The following is a 14,632-nucleotide window of genomic DNA, read 5'->3' as shown; positions in this document are numbered from 1 at the left end:
GGACGCGACACGGCACACAGGCAAGTGACCGCGTCTCGAACTGGCCTTGGGGTTAGGGCTACGGGCCGGACACCGGGACCGGGATCCGAGTGCGCCTCCACACACAGTACGCGAGCCCCAATCGCCCGACTATTTTCCTCGCAGCAGTCGACCGTGCGGCCATCTCTGCCAGCTCACCCCGCAAGTGTCCTTCCAACCCTCACCCATCGCCCAAAAGCAACCAGAGAGCGCAGCCAGCAGAACTCAGCCATGTCGAGGTTACTTCACGCGTTCAAGTGAGGTCTCGTGCGAGATAGTCCCTCGCGAGAGTTCACTGACCCAGTCAACGCACACCCCGACAAACAGCCAGGCCCTCATCCGCAAGCCCCTCGTCACCCAATGCGCGACCTCCGTCGTCCTCTTCGGCACCGGCGACATCCTCGCCCAGCAGGCCTTTGAGAAGAAGGGCGCCAACCACGACGTACGTCCACCGAGCATCCTCTCCTTCTCCCTTCTGACTATCCACTCTTGCTGCCATCAGTGGATGCGTACAGCTCGCTTGTCTTTCTACGGTGGTATGTCCCCAATGTCCCTCCTGCCCTCACCCTCGTGCTGCCGTTCCCGCTCATACCCCACACTTCCCCGCAATTCCTTCTTACCCCGCATCCCCGCATCGCTAACTGCGCCTCCGACCTCTTGCACAGGTGCCATCTTCGGGCCTGTCATCACAAAATGGCTCCAATTCCTCAACCGCATGCAGTTCACCTCCCCTACAAAGGCCGTCGCATACAAGGTCTACCTCGACCAGTTCGTCTTTACTCCTGGTCCGTTCCCACTCTCTCCTTCGTCGCGCGGAATAATGCTTATCCCCATCGCGCAACCCCAGGTGTGGTAGCGATGTTCTTCGGCAGCTTAACCCTCCTCGAGGGCAAGTCTGTCAACGACGCCAAGGAGCGTATATCTGAGGCATACGTCCCCACCCTCCTGCGTAACTGGTACGTCTCCTGCCTCCATCACATCCGTCCGCCTGCCTTCTCACGCGTGCTACTATCGCACAGGGGTGTCTTCATCCCCACTCAGATCGTCAACTTTGCGGTCGTCCCCCACCATCTCCGCTTCATCACCATTGGCGTCGTTTCGCTCTTCTGGAGTGCGTATCAATGTCCTACTGATGTGCGCAATACACAGCTGACGGTTGACACATAGATGCATACCTGAGCGCCGTCAACGCAGCGAAGCAGCTCGAGATCGCTGTGGAGCATGCGCACGAGCACGCGGGCGTCGAGAAAGAGATTGATTGAGACTGGACTGGTCCAGGACTGGTACATGATACCCTCAGCTCGACGCGATTCTGTACTATACCATACACTGTGCTCATGATCTTTACGCATAGTAGATGTGACGCTGTTATCTACATACATACATAGATGCTTGATTTACCCTGCAATATACCTTTTACACGCATGAAGGACATGGTCTACGTCCCCGTTCTGTTTTCGTTTGATTCATTCGCGTGGTTAGAGTGGCAGACGTGAAGACGAAGTCTGATATGCAAGCGCCCATAACGCGACTTAAACTCGCCACCAGCACCCGGTACGCAGGGCTCGATCGCAGACGTCGAGGACGATGGCCGCGTCCTTCAAACGCGCCCGCTCTCCAGCAGCCCACGACATCTCCCCCTCGTCCTCTCCGCCCTCCTCGCCCACCCTCAAGGCTCTCCGCACAAGCGCAACCCCGCCGCCACACTCCGACGCGGACCCATCGCCCTCTTCCGCCGGCCCCAGCTACCTGCTATGCACCCTCCCTCCGACCTGCCATCCGCCCAATCGCCCGACGGAGCTCTCCGGCACACGCGAGCTGGAGCAGCACTATGCCATGTACCACGCCCACGTCTGTGAGGAGAACGGCTGTGGGTGCGTCTTTCCCGACGCGCGACTCTTGGAGCTGGTAAGTGCTTCGTGCTTCGTCCCTCACTTCTCTTTCCTTCCTCCCTTCCACGCGCATAGCTACGAGAACCCACAATGCTGCAGGCCGCAGGTCCAGTACTCAATAATCAGTACAAACACTGACTATCGCATCCCCTACCGCAGCACCAAACCGAATGCCACGACCCAATAGCAGCCGTCCGCCAGGAACGCGGGGACAAGATCGTACGTATCACCGCCTTTCGTCGCACATCCAACCCCCTCTGAATACCCCATGCACCCCATCGCAGTTCGCCTGCTTCCTCGCCACCTGCCCCGGGGTCTTCTCCACCCCCGCGCGCCGCAGGCAGCACCTCATCCAGGCCCACGGCTACCCCAAGGAGTACTTCTTCGCCGTTACGAACAAGGGCGTCGGCGGCCTCCTCAAGAAATGGGGCGAGGGCGCGAGCATGCTCCGCCGCCCATGGAGGGCGCGCGACTCCGAGAACCAGGAGGACCAGGACACAGCTGTGGCCGAAGAGGATGTGGCACACAAAGCCCACGACAAAGCCCCAACGGACTCGGAGCACCCTCACGATGGACACAGCGACTCCTCAGAGGACGAGATCCTCCTCGAGAAGATCCAAGTCGAGCGGCCCGTACGCGCAAGAGAGTCCGAGTCTGCTGCCCCAGCACACGGCGCATCCCACGACGTGGACACGCTCGCGAACGCGCTCGACTCGCTCGCTCTCGTCCCGTCCACGATCCAATTCGGACGAGGGGCGAAACGCGGGGCACGCGGGCACCAGCCACGTCGCGTCGTCCCGCCGCGAGGCGGCGACACTGCCCAGATGGACGTGGATTCGCACTCGCACCCTCACCCACATCCGCCACCTCGAGGTCGTGGTTCTGCCAGAGGAGGCCATGGTATGCCCCCAATGCCCCCGCGCGGTGCAGCCATGCGCGGGGTTGTACGAGGACGCGGGCGAGGGGGAGGCCCGTGGCGTGGTGAACTGATCACGAAGCGTGGGGTTGGCAGGGGTGCCAACTAGTGGGAATGTGTCATGTACGTCGATGTATCTTGGATATTTGAACTCATATTGATTAACGGGAGTGGAAGTGCGATGTTTGGATGGCAGCGCATGTTTACGACACTGGCTCGCATCAGCTGCGATACGGTTTGTCGTCTTTAATCTTGCAGCAGAACCGCGTTTGGTGTTGCACTATGCAGATTTTCTCGCGTCACGTCATATATTGACTCTCAAGCTCATAATTTCTTCACGTATGAGGATGCCGAAGCTCTGAGCGGACTCATAATCAAAAACCTTGATTCTGATTTTCGAAACCCGAAAAAGCGTTCCTGGGAGAGAACTTCAGCTAGGCCCAGAAAGTCGTACTCCCGAGGAAGAGAATGATATCAGGAGGTTGCCCAATCCACAACACAACATATCCGCTCTACGTGAGCTGAACCAAGGCTAGGAAGGCCGCGTCAGAATCCGCCAAGGCAGCAGGTTGTTGAGACAGTAAAGAAGAGGAAGGAAGATGCAGTACTTCGGGGGGGTTCGAAGCCAAACATATTCCCTATGTATGTATACAGTACGAATGTACGTGTCTCGCGATGAAAGTAGCACCGGCGGCCCGCGAAGGAAGTGTTTCGTAACAATGTTCGATACGCCTGTTGTCTCTCTACGATCTATCTACTTAACTCGCAGCCGCAATGCGCGATAAATGTGGTGGGTCCAGTCGGGTTCAATGTCTATCACTTCTCGCACTCGTTCAACGGGGTGTACACTCTCGGTGCGCCAAGTGTGCATTTTATGCTCTCCTTCCGGCCGCGCTGCTCCCAGGACCCGGCTGCTCGCCCGCTCCTGCAAAGCTCAAGAACCCCGCGACGACGGACGCGGCGTCCTGGATCCGCTGCTGTCGCTCGTACAACGCCTGCACGACCCGGCTCTCCTCCTCGACGAGCGCGCTCTCGGGGCGCGGGTCCGGGACCTGTGGCGGCTCGAGGGGGAGCGCGCCGACGCCAGTCTGCCGCAGCAGCTCGACGAGCTCGAACAATGCTTGTTTCAGCCCTGCAATGTCCGCTACAGATGCAACGCCGTCAGCGCGACCTTGCTCCGAAGCAGTAAGATGTGGAGATGGGACGAGCCATACCCGCTGTCTGCATAGGGTTCGTGCCCAGGTAATATGCGTTTTGTCTGCATATGAACCAATCGTCAGTTGACATCCGAACCGGCGACGCGGTATGTTCGTCACTCACATCCCTCCTAGAGCATTGCGCGCAAGGCTTTGCACGCGGGCGATCTGCCCTTGCGCGAGCTGGATGTTTTGCTTAAACACCTCGGGCGAGTTCAAGTCTGCGCTCTGAAGGACCGTCTGCGGTCCCAACTGCGACGCAAACCCCATCGCCCCAGCGACATCGAAGTTCAGCCCAGCGTAACCTCCATAAAACGACGGCTGTTGCATGATTTGTAGTCGTACAGAACCTTGTGAGCGTCCGGCCAACTAATTTTATGTCGACGTCGACAATTGAGCTCGTCGCAGGAGGAAGGAAGATACTTGTACAGAATACAACGCGCGGGAAACACAAATACACTGACGCCCGAGGCTTACATCGAGCGTCGATCCCGATCAAGGCAGTCGACAAGAATTCGACAACGTAATCGTGACAGGTGGACACATGGACCACCGGAGACCATGAAGCATACATTTCATGTACCATAAGCATATGCCACACATGTGCGCAATACAGCGACGACGACAAGATCTGTCTTTTGAGAGGCGACAACAGCCCAAATCGACCAGAACAGAACGGCGAGCCATTTAGAGCTTGGACGCGTTCGCAACAGAGAGAGTCTGGCCAGCAGCCTTGGCACGCTTGCGGAGCATCTGGGTCGACTTCGCGCCACGGACACCTCCGCCCCACTGGCGACGCTGCTCCTCGTACTTGTCGGTGCTGATGTACCGCAATCAGTCTCGCGACGAAGTAGAACAGTCAGAATCAAGACTTACAAGTTGGCCTTCGCCGCGCTGACGAGAGTAGCGAGCTCACGCTGGTCCTCGCTCTTGACGTCCTGGACACAAAGGACAGCAGCGGTCTTCTTGTGGACGACCGTGCCGAGACGGGCCTTGCCCTTCACAATGACGTAGGGGACGCCCATCTTGCGGCAGAGGGCAGGAAGGAAGACGACGAGCTCAATGGGGTCGACATCGTGGGCGATGACTACGAGAGACGCCTTCTTGGCCTCAATGAGGGCGACGGTGTGGTTGAGGCCGTATTTGACGAACAAGGGCTTCTTGGAGTCCTAGTTTGGCATCGTCAGCTGCTGTTGCATGCAATTATAGGTACCTCAGACATACCTTGGCCTGTGCCTCCTTCTCCTCAGCAGTGGCCTTGGCGGTAGCGTCAAGACGAGCCTTCTTCTCCTGCTTCGTCTCGGGACGGTACCTGCGGAAGATCAGTATATGATATAGTGACCAATGACCTACGAGACCTACTTGTTCAAGAGCTTGAACAGCTGCGTAGCAGTGTTCTTGTCAAGGGTATGGGAGAACTGCGCGATAGCAGGGGGAACCTTCAGGCGCTGGCTGAGGATAACCTTCTGGCGTTGAAGGCGGACGTATTCCGGCCACTTGACGAAGCGGGTAAGGTCCTTCTTGGGCTGGATGTCCTGACCTATAAGGATAGGCAGCCACGTCAGCGACACAGTGAGGGTGGCCACGTCGAACAATGGGACATACCGATACCGAAGTTCTTGGGGCGAGACTCGAAGAGGGGGTTCTTCTGAACCTTCGAGGAGCCCTTGCTGGTGCCATAGGGGGCGGGGGCGGGCTTCTTGCCGGATCCTTTCGTGGCCTTGGGCTGGTCATTGAGACGAGGCTGTCAGCATGGCTCTATGCAGCAAAGAAAGCCGCCGCCGTCGCTGTGCACTCGGAGCTCTAACGCTCACGTCCACTGTCCAGAAGGATAGCAGATGCGAGCCCAGCATACTCGTACATCATCGCTGCCCCACATGGGGGTCAGCTCTGTAGAGTAGTTATTGCTAGTGCGGGAGGGTCCTGCTAGAGGCATATGTCAGACAGGCTAGTGAGCTTCATCCGGGTGTAAGACGCACCATCCATCCTATTTCTCTCGAATTTGCAGGACCCTTCGCTGCTCCGTGTGCACTACGACGCGCATCGACGACGTAGATATGCTCACCATTGTCGTTGGTTGGAGGTCTTGACGTCGGCTTGCGGTTGTTGGCTTGAGACGGGGGGTGGAACGACAAAGTTTCCAACGCGTGGCTGAAGATCCTAGCTCCGCTCCATTTGGGGCTCCCATGAGCCCAATATTTGAGCTCCGACCCATCGATGGGCGCTCCGCCTTGCGATCGCTTCGGTTCGATGATTCGCTGAAGGCAACACAGTGCTCTGCCACTGTTCAAACGTTCAAGCTCAAGCTCAAGTTCGCATGGAATGTGTGGCCGATCGCAATCGTGATGTGGAGGGTTTAATGGGGTTTTCTGCATAAATAACTGAACTCTGGCAAGAGGGGTTATACTGGTATACTGGAACTATCCGAAACCAAACGAGTCCTATGCAAACGGAGTGCCTGGGAGGAAGGGGAAGGAAGGGTATCGCAGCGGAGCCGAGGATGAGGTATCGCGGAGTGGAGGAACAGGAGGAGAGGATGGGGAGCCAGAGGCGGCGGGTAGAGGGGAGGAGGTATCGTAGCGGAATCTCCCAGGAGGGTGGAGGTGTCGGGGAGGGAAGAGGAGGAAGAGAGACTATTATACTAGTGCATATTATACCGAGCCGGCCGTACTTGACGACTATTAACCGAGACCTGTGTACCATCCGAGACTGTATGCTATCCGAAACCGTATGCTGTCCGAAACCTATTATGTATGGTATACTGCATGTGCCGGTTCCTGGGGTATATTGATGCAAGCTGAGAAGAGAGCCGGGAGGCGAATGGAAGGAGCCGCAGAAGGAACATTGCTAGGCGGTGGCGTGGTGGCGTGAGCGCATGTCGCAGACTAGGTGCCTCTGCGTGAGGGTCGGAAGAGGGAGCTCCGACCGATGAGGCTGGATGTGACCTTGTCGAGGAACATGAACAAGGGACGGATGCACCAGGGAGGAGCGGTAGAAGAGCGCTACCGCTGGGGCCATGAGACAAGCCTATCGAGGGAGACGAGCAAGAGGAGGTCGAGTGAGCGTCGGAATCGATGAGCGCGGGATCCGAGAGGTCGTGCTAGGAGAGGTCGAGTGTTGAGGCGAGCTCGGCATATTGAGAGTGGCGACGGCCCTGCGCAGGGGAGAGACCGAGACCGGAGAGAACATCGAGTTGGAAGGAGGAGTGTGAGGGACAACGTTCTCCTTGTCCGCCTTCACGTTGGCAGACTTCGTGCGAGTCGGCGTCCGAGCTTGAGTGAGGGCCTTCTTGGTCGCCGAAGTAGGAGCTGAGGTCTTGCCCTTGCTCTGGAGTGCCTTCTTCAGCATGGCGATCTCCTCGTGAGCAGCCGCGAGTTCCCGCTCCTTGACCTCCATGGCCGCATCCATCTGAGCGTAGTGCTCGCGTGCAAACAGTGACCGCACGCGAGTGTCGCACGCCTTCCCAGAAGCAGTCTGCTCATCCATCCGGTTGGATGTTTGCGCTGCTGATGGGGAAGGCGGTTGACTAGCTCCGGATGCAGTCTGGGCCGAAGAGGGTGACTCCTGGGTAGTGGCATTCAGGGCGTACTGCAGCTCCTCGACCTCGGCGTGACTCTCATGGTACGCCGCCGTGACACGGTTAAGCTGGGCGATGAGGTCGATGCACTCCGTGGTGCTCGTCTTCAGGTCCGATGCGAGGGTTTCGGCCACGTACTTCCAGTGGCTCGCCTCCGCTGCGTCCTGGGTGTGATGCTTGAGCTCGGTGAGCTGCTCGTGGCACGACTTGAGCTCCTGTGTCTTCTGCTCGAGCTCCCTAGTCTGGCGCTCAGTGGTAATCTCCAGGCGCTCCGTCTTGGCCTAGGAGATTGAGTGAGCAAGGGAAAAGTGCAATAGAAAGGAGCACGGCATACCTTATACACAGCAGCCTCGCGCTTCGCGAGGTTCGCCTTGTCCTGTGCATTGTCTACCTTGGCCTTCTCGTCACAGGCGACCCGCTCGAGGTCCTTGATCTTGGCTTTGAGCAGCTCCATCATCTGCACACGTCGATGAGTACATGACCATCACAAAGTACGAACAAGCGTACCTTGGCGTTCATCACGGCGAGGCTCTCCTTGGCAGCGAGAGAGGTCTCCACCCGGGTCTTGGAGGCGTTTACGGCAGCGAGCTCAGCCTTGATCGCCTCCCGTTCCTCCGAGGATGCCTTGAGCTCGTCTTTTTGCTCCGCGATGATCGTGTCCTTCTCCTGGGTGTCCTTGCGTCCGGCGGTGAGCAATTGTACCAGCTCGTCGACCTTTGCATTGGCTGCAGCAGCATCTTGACGGGCAGCGACGACCTCTGCCTCGAGTGCCGCGACCCTAGCCTTGAATGCCTCAAGAACGACCTGGGACGAACGTGAGCACGATAACAGAATACATCAGAACAAGCACGAACCTCGGATTGGATATGAACCGTGCTGAGATAGCCCTTGACCTGCGCGAGCTCGTCCTCCTTCTTGACGAGGCGGGCTTCCGTGTCAGCCGCGACAGACCGAGCGCCCTCGAGAACCGCACGAATGTCCCTCAGGTCAGCCGCCTGGCCAGAGATGAGCTGCTCATGGGACACACAGCCGGGACAGGCAGCGAGGACCGCGGAGGTGGAGGTGGAGACGAGCTCAGCGTGCAGCCACTGCGTCGAGGCCCTGAGTGTGATGATCCAGAGGGCGACGACGGAGAACACGCGAAGCGGCTGCAGGAGTTCAGCCGAGCAGTCGACGAAGAGTGTGCTAAGTTCGCCAAGCTGAGGACGGAAGGTGCCGGTAGAGAGCCGGACGTGGAGGAAGCCGAGTGCGCGGAGGCCAGCGAGGGAGGTGCACTTGTTAACCGTGAAGATGAAAGCCGCCAAAGTGATGCCAGAGGACTTGGTGATGGTAGACAGGATGAGCACGAGACCGAGGACGAGGATGATGACCGCAAGTGTGGGGATTGCCAGGGTCAGCGAACCGGGGTTGTGTCCAAGGACTCGACCATCGACTGGAGCCTCGGCGAGGAGGGCGTGGAAGAGGATGGCGAGGAGGAGCGCAAGCATATCGAGATCAAGTGGATAGCACTGGCGATGGTGTTTGGTGAAAGCAAGTCGAGAACTACGAGAGCAGGGAGAAAGCAAGAGGCGAGAGAGAGAGAGAAAGGGAGCTCGGGACCAGGCTATACCTAGGAGGAGGCTGACTACCACCGCCCGGATGCTAACACGAGCACTTTCGTTAGAAAGAGTACGATGACATACCGGCAAGTCACGATCGAGACGGTGTTGCGCTGCCGTCCGCGAAACCAACCTGTCTGCTGGTGGTACTCTGTCTGATGCGTACACAACTTCTGCGAGTACCATTCACATATCCAGGTTGTGCATGCTTGCATGAATATCGAGAACTCGGATACAACAACCTGTCCCCAATCTCTTGCCGTGTTCACTGGAGAGTTACTAGTGAAACTTGCACCGGTGAAGGTCGAAGTCAAGGTCGTAGCGGAGCGTAGGCGCCGCTGACCCGACCCAGCAAGCTTTGACGCCCAGTGAAAACGGGGGAGAGGGAGAGGGAATTAGATGGAATTTCGGAGCGTTTCCCACGATTGGGCGCGAATGTCTGCGAATTGCCAGCCGTCGAGGCGCTTGACTTTGTCTCGTCTCTCATCCCCTCGCGTTCTAGGTCTGGCTGCGAGATTCAGCACGAATCCTCCCGAATACAGTCCACCCTCAAGTTGTGTTCACCTGTTGTAGCGTAGAGAATGTGATTTTGTTGAGCCGTCTATAAGACTGCGCAACCAGAGCGCCTCCGCAGGTTTACTCTCCAACACCGCCATACTCTGCCAATCCCGATGGTCCCATACCCCCGTTCCCGGATGCAGATATCTATCTTCCTCTGGTAACGTGCACCGTCTGAAGATAACGTGAGTACAACCATGACATTCGGTACGTGCTGTCTTGACGTATTAGCTCGGCTGACAGGTGGATGGACAGTTCGGAACAAGCCCGATGCCAGCAAGGCGAAGGAATACAAGGTAGGTGAACAGTATGTTGCCTTTGATCTCAATGTCGCCAATACTAATTTTTATACTCTACCGCATTAGAAACTTGTATCTTGGTTGTGTGCTTGAGCACGACCCCAACAACTACATCGCAAACTTCACCAAGGCTGATTCAAGCTGTATGACATGTACGCTCTCTGACTCATGCATCCCATCAGTGCAAGTTGACATGATCGTTCTTCAGGCACTCAAGAATGCATGCAAGGGAGCGCATTCAACAAAATGCAGATCAGAAGGTATGCATTGTCCGCTGTTCTTCGGCTCCATCGCTGAGTTTCTTTTTGTCAGGCTCGGAACGCAACCCGGAAGTCGCCGCACCCGCGGTGCGTCACCGCGAGCATGTACGAGTCTTGAGTTTGGCGTCGCGGATGAATCCGAGGCCCGAGAGGGATGTAGTAGTACTAGAGTGTAGACAGTAGACTAGACGATATTAATATTATCAATTCGCAGTAATTCACTCGCATCGATATTTGCTGGAAATCTCATACATTCTCATGTATTCGTGCTACCTGTGTGCGTCTAGCGGGATTCAGAACGAATGAGTGGGATTTGAAGTAGCCGGTCTCGCATACATTCGCCAACAATCGTGAATACTCGCTATTTGTCTCATTTTCGGGAGAACGTGCGATTCTGCGCGAATCTCCTGCGGCGCCTACTATGACTAGCCGAGATTCTCTCTTATTCCCTCTGAATCTCCCCCGTTTTCACTGGGTTTGACGCCGTGGGCCTGAACTCTGACAGTGACCGCGAAAACATCCAACCTCAAGGCAGACCGGGCTGCGGTCTACGCCTTACTTCGCCGAGGACGCCATGTTCTTTATCGTAAGTTGCCCCAAACACGGCTTCTCCTCCATATGATGACCCAGCGCAGAAAGAGCTCTCGCACACCATCCACCTCCACCCCTCCTACTTCGGCCCGCGCATGCTCCAGTTCCTCGAGTCTAAGCTCTACTCGGACGTCGAGGGTACCTGCTCAGGCGAATTCGGCTACATCATTGCTGTCGTCTCCATCCTCGACATTGGCAAGGGCTTGGTCATGCCTGGCAGCGGCCAGGCTGAGTTCGTCACCCGCTACCGTGCCATCGTCTTCAAACCGTTCAAGGGCCAGGTCATGGATGGTGTGGTCGTGAATGTGAACAAGGTGCGCTCTAACCCTTTCATGTAACGTTGGGAAGCCGGTTACAAGCGGGGCTATGGCTATGATGGTCAGATGGGCTTCTTCGCGGATGTCGGGCCTTTGAATGTGTTCGTCTCGCACCAGGTGAGTTATTCGTCGCTCGTCGACTCTTTGTTTTTGCGACCCTGAATGTCTTGACCATGTTCGCTTCCTTGCGTGACCACAGCTTATCCACCCCGAGCTCAAGTTCGACCCCAACTCGAATCCACCATCGTTCGCATCCGAGGACCAGGTCGGTACCTCCCTCTGTAGCGTATTTACTTCCTCTGACACGTCCCCAGATCATCGAGAAGAATACACGCGTACGTCTCAAAATTGTTGGAACGCGCGTTGACGCGACAGAGATCGTACGTACCGCACTCTAAGTCACCAAACCGCGGGGCTCACGCGAAGTTCGGCTCTCGCAGTTCGCTATCGGCACAATCAAAGAAGACCACTTGGGCGTGATCGACTAGGCAGCACCAGAACAGCCAACACCAGGCGACCCTACACTTTGCTCTGCTCCCACAAACTTACGCATCTCTGTCATCGCTAATTTCGGTCGACGCACAAACGGGGTCGCAGTCTCTGTCGTGGTCTACCTGTGCTGCTTTCGAAGGTACCGACGGCACCTGTGTTTGCCCAGGACTAAGGCCGCGTCACGGCCATGGCCGTGTCATGTCGCGCGAGTTGTGCCACTCAGCATTACATGTGCTGGTGTCCCGCGATACTCGTATTGCTCACGTATAGTGTAGTCATGCTGTAATGCACTGGCCCAGGCATGGCCCTTGACATGGACATTCGGTCTGGGTGACAACGGCAGTACCTCTCACTGTAATCACTACCTCGGTCTAGATTCCATCGCCCTCGATGTCGCCCATTAATGGAGGGCCCATCACAACGTGCATCCGGATAAGTATCTCGCCAGCAAAGCGAGTGTGAGGAGGCGGAACATTCAATCAATCACAGTGCGGCATTCCTCTATGTGGAATCGGCAGCGCAAGAAACACGACTCACTTCAGGGCCGGCGGGCGCCCGAGAGCCTGCGTCCCAGGTGCGTCCTGGGCTTTGAGTCTGTTACAACTCGCCCAGCATGACTTGCCCTACCGCCTCGTAAGTTGCCTGATAGTTTCAATTTGAGGAGATTGACGAAACGATAAACATGATGCATATGAAGGGTCATGACTTTGGATGACGATTCCCTTGTTAATCTTCTGGAGCATCTGAGGACTGATAAAGGCTCATGCAAACGGCTGTCGTCCACATGCCGCAGAATTCGTACTTTGTCGATGCCATTGCTCTTCGGCCGCTGCCGTCAAGTTCTGAAAGGTCATGAAGTGCCTTCTGAAACGTATTTGGTGCCGCGTACTCTCTGGCCTTATATTCGGTATGCTTGTTCAGCTTCGCAGTGTACTGTGTTCCTGTGACTGAAACTTGTCTAGCACAATCAAGCTCTTATGTCGCTGCCTCGACGGTTACTTGTTGTACAATAATTGGGATACTTATGTGCGGCAAAACTCCGACGTGATCTGTGGTCCACTTGCGAATCCGACTCTCCACCATGCGCTGCACAACATGCCCCGTCTCTCCGTCATCGTACTTCATCCCGAGAAATCACATGTGTTCGGACATGGAATCATCTGGGAGACATTGTGCAGCTTTCTCTCTCTTCCACAGCTATCACAACTTGTTCTGGATCGTGTCCGTGTATGCCCGGTACCGCCGGACGCTTCAACACTCCAAATCAACTCGGCTACACTTCAGCTTCACCCGTCTGGATTTCTATCTCGACTCGAATACCTCCTCCCTAATACCCGGACTCCGTATAGTGAATCGCCGGAAACCGAGGCACTGGACCGCGTGCTTCGGTCTCTTCATCTCTCGTTGGAGGCACTATCGCTCCCTACTGAGCCTGCGCCCATGGTCACGTTGTCCCATCTGGACTGGCCTCGCCTACGCGAACTCAAGCTACGGGGTCTCCGTTGGACCTCTCCGGATCTTCCCTTGGTTCGTCTGTTCGCATGCATGCCAAACCTCCGTGTCCTCGTCCTTGAGCTCATGGAACCGGATGGTGCGAGCGCAACGGCGCTGTGGCCCCGGGGATTCCCTGCCTCCTACCCATGGCCATTCCTTGAAAGTCTCTTCCTATCTCATCCCGATCCCGACGATGAGATCTACGCTCACCTTCCGTCAACCCTGCACACTCTCAAGTTGATGTCTTGGCCGCATCAGTGCATCCAAGAATGGCAGGAAGTCAACCGTCATATGGATGAGTCCAAATTTTACCGCCGCCTTCCGTCGCCGTCGGTGTTACTATGCATTTTGCGCAAGTGCCACGCCCCCCATCTGCGCGAGCTTGCAGTCGAATATCAGGCAGATAGTACCGAACTATCGCTTCTCTCGCACATATCCTCGTACTTCCCTCGTCTCACAACTTTTGAACTTCATCGGTCTCGCGATACAGGCGATGTCCACGTTCCGGTGGTAAGCCGCATCAACCATGTCCTCGGACTGCAGCTTAAAGTCATACATTAGCTTGGCATTGCCCAGTCCTTGACGTCACTTTCCCAACTTCGTATCCTCAAGGTCAACTTGAACCTTCCAGAGATGACGCCTCCGATGTTCGACTGGTACAAGAGAGAGCCCCGCTTCTGGCAAGAGCTGAACCCGCCAGACTTCGAAGAGAGCATGCGTGGAACCGCAACCACGTTCGCACAGGTACTGAACCCAAGCTTGCAGCAGGTGTGGCACTTCGTATACCATTGGTTTCAGCTTCAGTGGCGCATATATCATGTCGTTCGGGTCGAAGGTGATAAGTCGGCGGAGACGAGAGCGCAGCTCATCAATGTCAGATACGAGACCGAGGTGAGCCGCCGTTTCCTTGCCCAAATTACGTACCATACTTACTTTTCCTCTTCAGTGGGTATAGAAATGATGCCCGGAACAACTATGCAATCGATAACAGCCGCAACCGCATGTTCTGCCATTGTCGTCTGGACAGTGCAATCTGCGCGGGGTGCGTGCACATTGGACGTGACCAATCGGCCCCCATCGCGATCTATGCTGTTTATTCAATCGGAATTAACCTCAAGTTGCCTCTGCAACAGAGAAGGTGTCGCTCAATAGCATACTAATACCAACCATTTGGTCGAATGAGAATAAGCGCGACATGAGAGGGAAGCACGGCTGCAACGCTGCCCAGCAATGAGTGTTCGGTAGTACAGCACATATGTTGTACGGCCCCGCCGCTGTGCAGGTGAGAACTCCACAACGTATGCACTAAATTGTTCTCTCTAGTCCCGATTGAAACTCGGTAGTTCATGGCATTACTCAAACGGAAGAATGCGTGTCATCCTCTAGCTCGGTCAGCTCGGTCAGCCTCCTCCTAGGTATAGCCT

The 14,632-nt window shown here is 56.2% G+C and overlaps 7 protein-coding genes across 7 annotated transcripts; 4 read left to right on the top strand and 3 right to left on the bottom strand.

Annotated features, from left to right (window-relative positions):
- The first annotated feature begins 152 nt into the window (after window positions 1–152).
- L226DRAFT_483482 (uncharacterized protein) lies at window positions 153–1,448 on the top strand. The gene is made up of 7 exons (XM_067677011.1): window positions 153–275; window positions 346–460; window positions 521–554; window positions 684–803; window positions 866–974; window positions 1,038–1,129; window positions 1,186–1,448. The coding sequence occupies exons 1-7, from the start codon at window positions 250–252 to the stop codon at window positions 1,278–1,280; spliced, it is 591 nt and encodes a 196-aa protein (XP_067537689.1). The 5' UTR covers window positions 153–249; the 3' UTR covers window positions 1,281–1,448.
- A 110-nt stretch (window positions 1,449–1,558) lies between these two features.
- Window positions 1,559–3,093, top strand: L226DRAFT_559242 (uncharacterized protein). The gene is made up of 3 exons (XM_067683286.1): window positions 1,559–1,926; window positions 2,070–2,129; window positions 2,195–3,093. The coding sequence occupies exons 1-3, from the start codon at window positions 1,606–1,608 to the stop codon at window positions 2,933–2,935; spliced, it is 1,122 nt and encodes a 373-aa protein (XP_067537688.1). The 5' UTR covers window positions 1,559–1,605; the 3' UTR covers window positions 2,936–3,093.
- Window positions 3,094–3,698: 605 nt separating this feature from the next.
- L226DRAFT_459732 (uncharacterized protein) lies at window positions 3,699–4,352 on the bottom strand (the record flags this gene model as incomplete). The annotated part of the gene is made up of 3 exons (XM_067675539.1): window positions 3,699–3,970; window positions 4,041–4,084; window positions 4,147–4,352. The coding sequence occupies 3 exons, from the start codon at window positions 4,350–4,352 to the stop codon at window positions 3,699–3,701; spliced, it is 522 nt and encodes a 173-aa protein (XP_067537687.1).
- A 357-nt stretch (window positions 4,353–4,709) lies between these two features.
- On the bottom strand, window positions 4,710–5,875 carry L226DRAFT_569317 (60S ribosomal eL8 domain-containing protein; the record flags this gene model as incomplete). Its single annotated transcript, XM_067684283.1, has 6 exons — window positions 4,710–4,842; window positions 4,899–5,191; window positions 5,247–5,334; window positions 5,385–5,562; window positions 5,628–5,748; window positions 5,837–5,875. The coding sequence occupies 6 exons, from the start codon at window positions 5,873–5,875 to the stop codon at window positions 4,710–4,712; spliced, it is 852 nt and encodes a 283-aa protein (XP_067537686.1).
- A 1,174-nt stretch (window positions 5,876–7,049) lies between these two features.
- Window positions 7,050–9,086, bottom strand: L226DRAFT_569316 (uncharacterized protein; the record flags this gene model as incomplete). The annotated part of the gene is made up of 4 exons (XM_067684282.1): window positions 7,050–7,880; window positions 7,934–8,056; window positions 8,107–8,403; window positions 8,454–9,086. 4 exons carry the CDS (start codon window positions 9,084–9,086, stop codon window positions 7,050–7,052), a joined length of 1,884 nt encoding a protein of 627 aa, XP_067537685.1.
- A 1,678-nt stretch (window positions 9,087–10,764) lies between these two features.
- On the top strand, window positions 10,765–12,146 carry L226DRAFT_483473 (uncharacterized protein). The gene is made up of 6 exons (XM_067677010.1): window positions 10,765–10,900; window positions 10,950–11,219; window positions 11,289–11,339; window positions 11,422–11,487; window positions 11,537–11,602; window positions 11,663–12,146. The coding sequence occupies exons 1-6, from the start codon at window positions 10,889–10,891 to the stop codon at window positions 11,708–11,710; spliced, it is 513 nt and encodes a 170-aa protein (XP_067537684.1). The 5' UTR covers window positions 10,765–10,888; the 3' UTR covers window positions 11,711–12,146.
- Window positions 12,147–12,320: 174 nt separating this feature from the next.
- On the top strand, window positions 12,321–14,375 carry L226DRAFT_505161 (uncharacterized protein). Its single transcript, XM_067678015.1, has 5 exons — window positions 12,321–12,347; window positions 12,412–12,621; window positions 12,677–13,718; window positions 13,770–14,099; window positions 14,155–14,375. The coding sequence occupies exons 1-5, from the start codon at window positions 12,328–12,330 to the stop codon at window positions 14,161–14,163; spliced, it is 1,611 nt and encodes a 536-aa protein (XP_067537683.1). The 5' UTR covers window positions 12,321–12,327; the 3' UTR covers window positions 14,164–14,375.
- The last annotated feature ends 257 nt before the right edge of the window (window positions 14,376–14,632 follow it).

This window comes from Lentinus tigrinus (genome assembly GCF_003813185.1).
Source record: "Lentinus tigrinus ALCF2SS1-7 unplaced genomic scaffold L226scaffold_7, whole genome shotgun sequence".
NCBI lineage: Eukaryota > Fungi > Basidiomycota > Agaricomycetes > Polyporales > Polyporaceae > Lentinus > Lentinus tigrinus.
Note: the sequence above shows the minus strand (reverse complement) of the source record. Positions and strands in the feature narration are given on the sequence as shown.

Excerpts from the sequence above, each read along its gene's own strand:
- L226DRAFT_483482 (XM_067677011.1), top strand. The coding sequence starts at position 250 with ATGTCGAGGTTACTTCACGCGTTCAA. Across the intron at positions 276-345 it reads AGGTTACTTCACGCGTTCAA|CCAGGCCCTCATCCGCAAGC; the intron begins GTGAGGTCTCGT and ends CCCGACAAACAG. Across the intron at positions 804-865 it reads CCAGTTCGTCTTTACTCCTG|GTGTGGTAGCGATGTTCTTC; the intron begins GTCCGTTCCCAC and ends GCGCAACCCCAG.
- L226DRAFT_559242 (XM_067683286.1), top strand. The coding sequence starts at position 1,606 with ATGGCCGCGTCCTTCAAACGCGCCCGCTCTCCAGCAGCCCACGACATC. Across the intron at positions 1,927-2,069 it reads ACGCGCGACTCTTGGAGCTG|CACCAAACCGAATGCCACGA; the intron begins GTAAGTGCTTCG and ends CCCCTACCGCAG. Across the intron at positions 2,130-2,194 it reads AGGAACGCGGGGACAAGATC|TTCGCCTGCTTCCTCGCCAC; the intron begins GTACGTATCACC and ends ACCCCATCGCAG.
- L226DRAFT_483473 (XM_067677010.1), top strand. Across the intron at positions 11,220-11,288 it reads TGGTCGTGAATGTGAACAAG|ATGGGCTTCTTCGCGGATGT; the intron begins GTGCGCTCTAAC and ends TATGATGGTCAG. Across the intron at positions 11,340-11,421 it reads ATGTGTTCGTCTCGCACCAG|CTTATCCACCCCGAGCTCAA; the intron begins GTGAGTTATTCG and ends GCGTGACCACAG.
- L226DRAFT_505161 (XM_067678015.1), top strand. The coding sequence starts at position 12,328 with ATGACTTGCCCTACCGCCTC. Across the intron at positions 12,622-12,676 it reads ACTCTCTGGCCTTATATTCG|CACAATCAAGCTCTTATGTC; the intron begins GTATGCTTGTTC and ends AAACTTGTCTAG. Across the intron at positions 13,719-13,769 it reads GCGATGTCCACGTTCCGGTG|CTTGGCATTGCCCAGTCCTT; the intron begins GTAAGCCGCATC and ends GTCATACATTAG.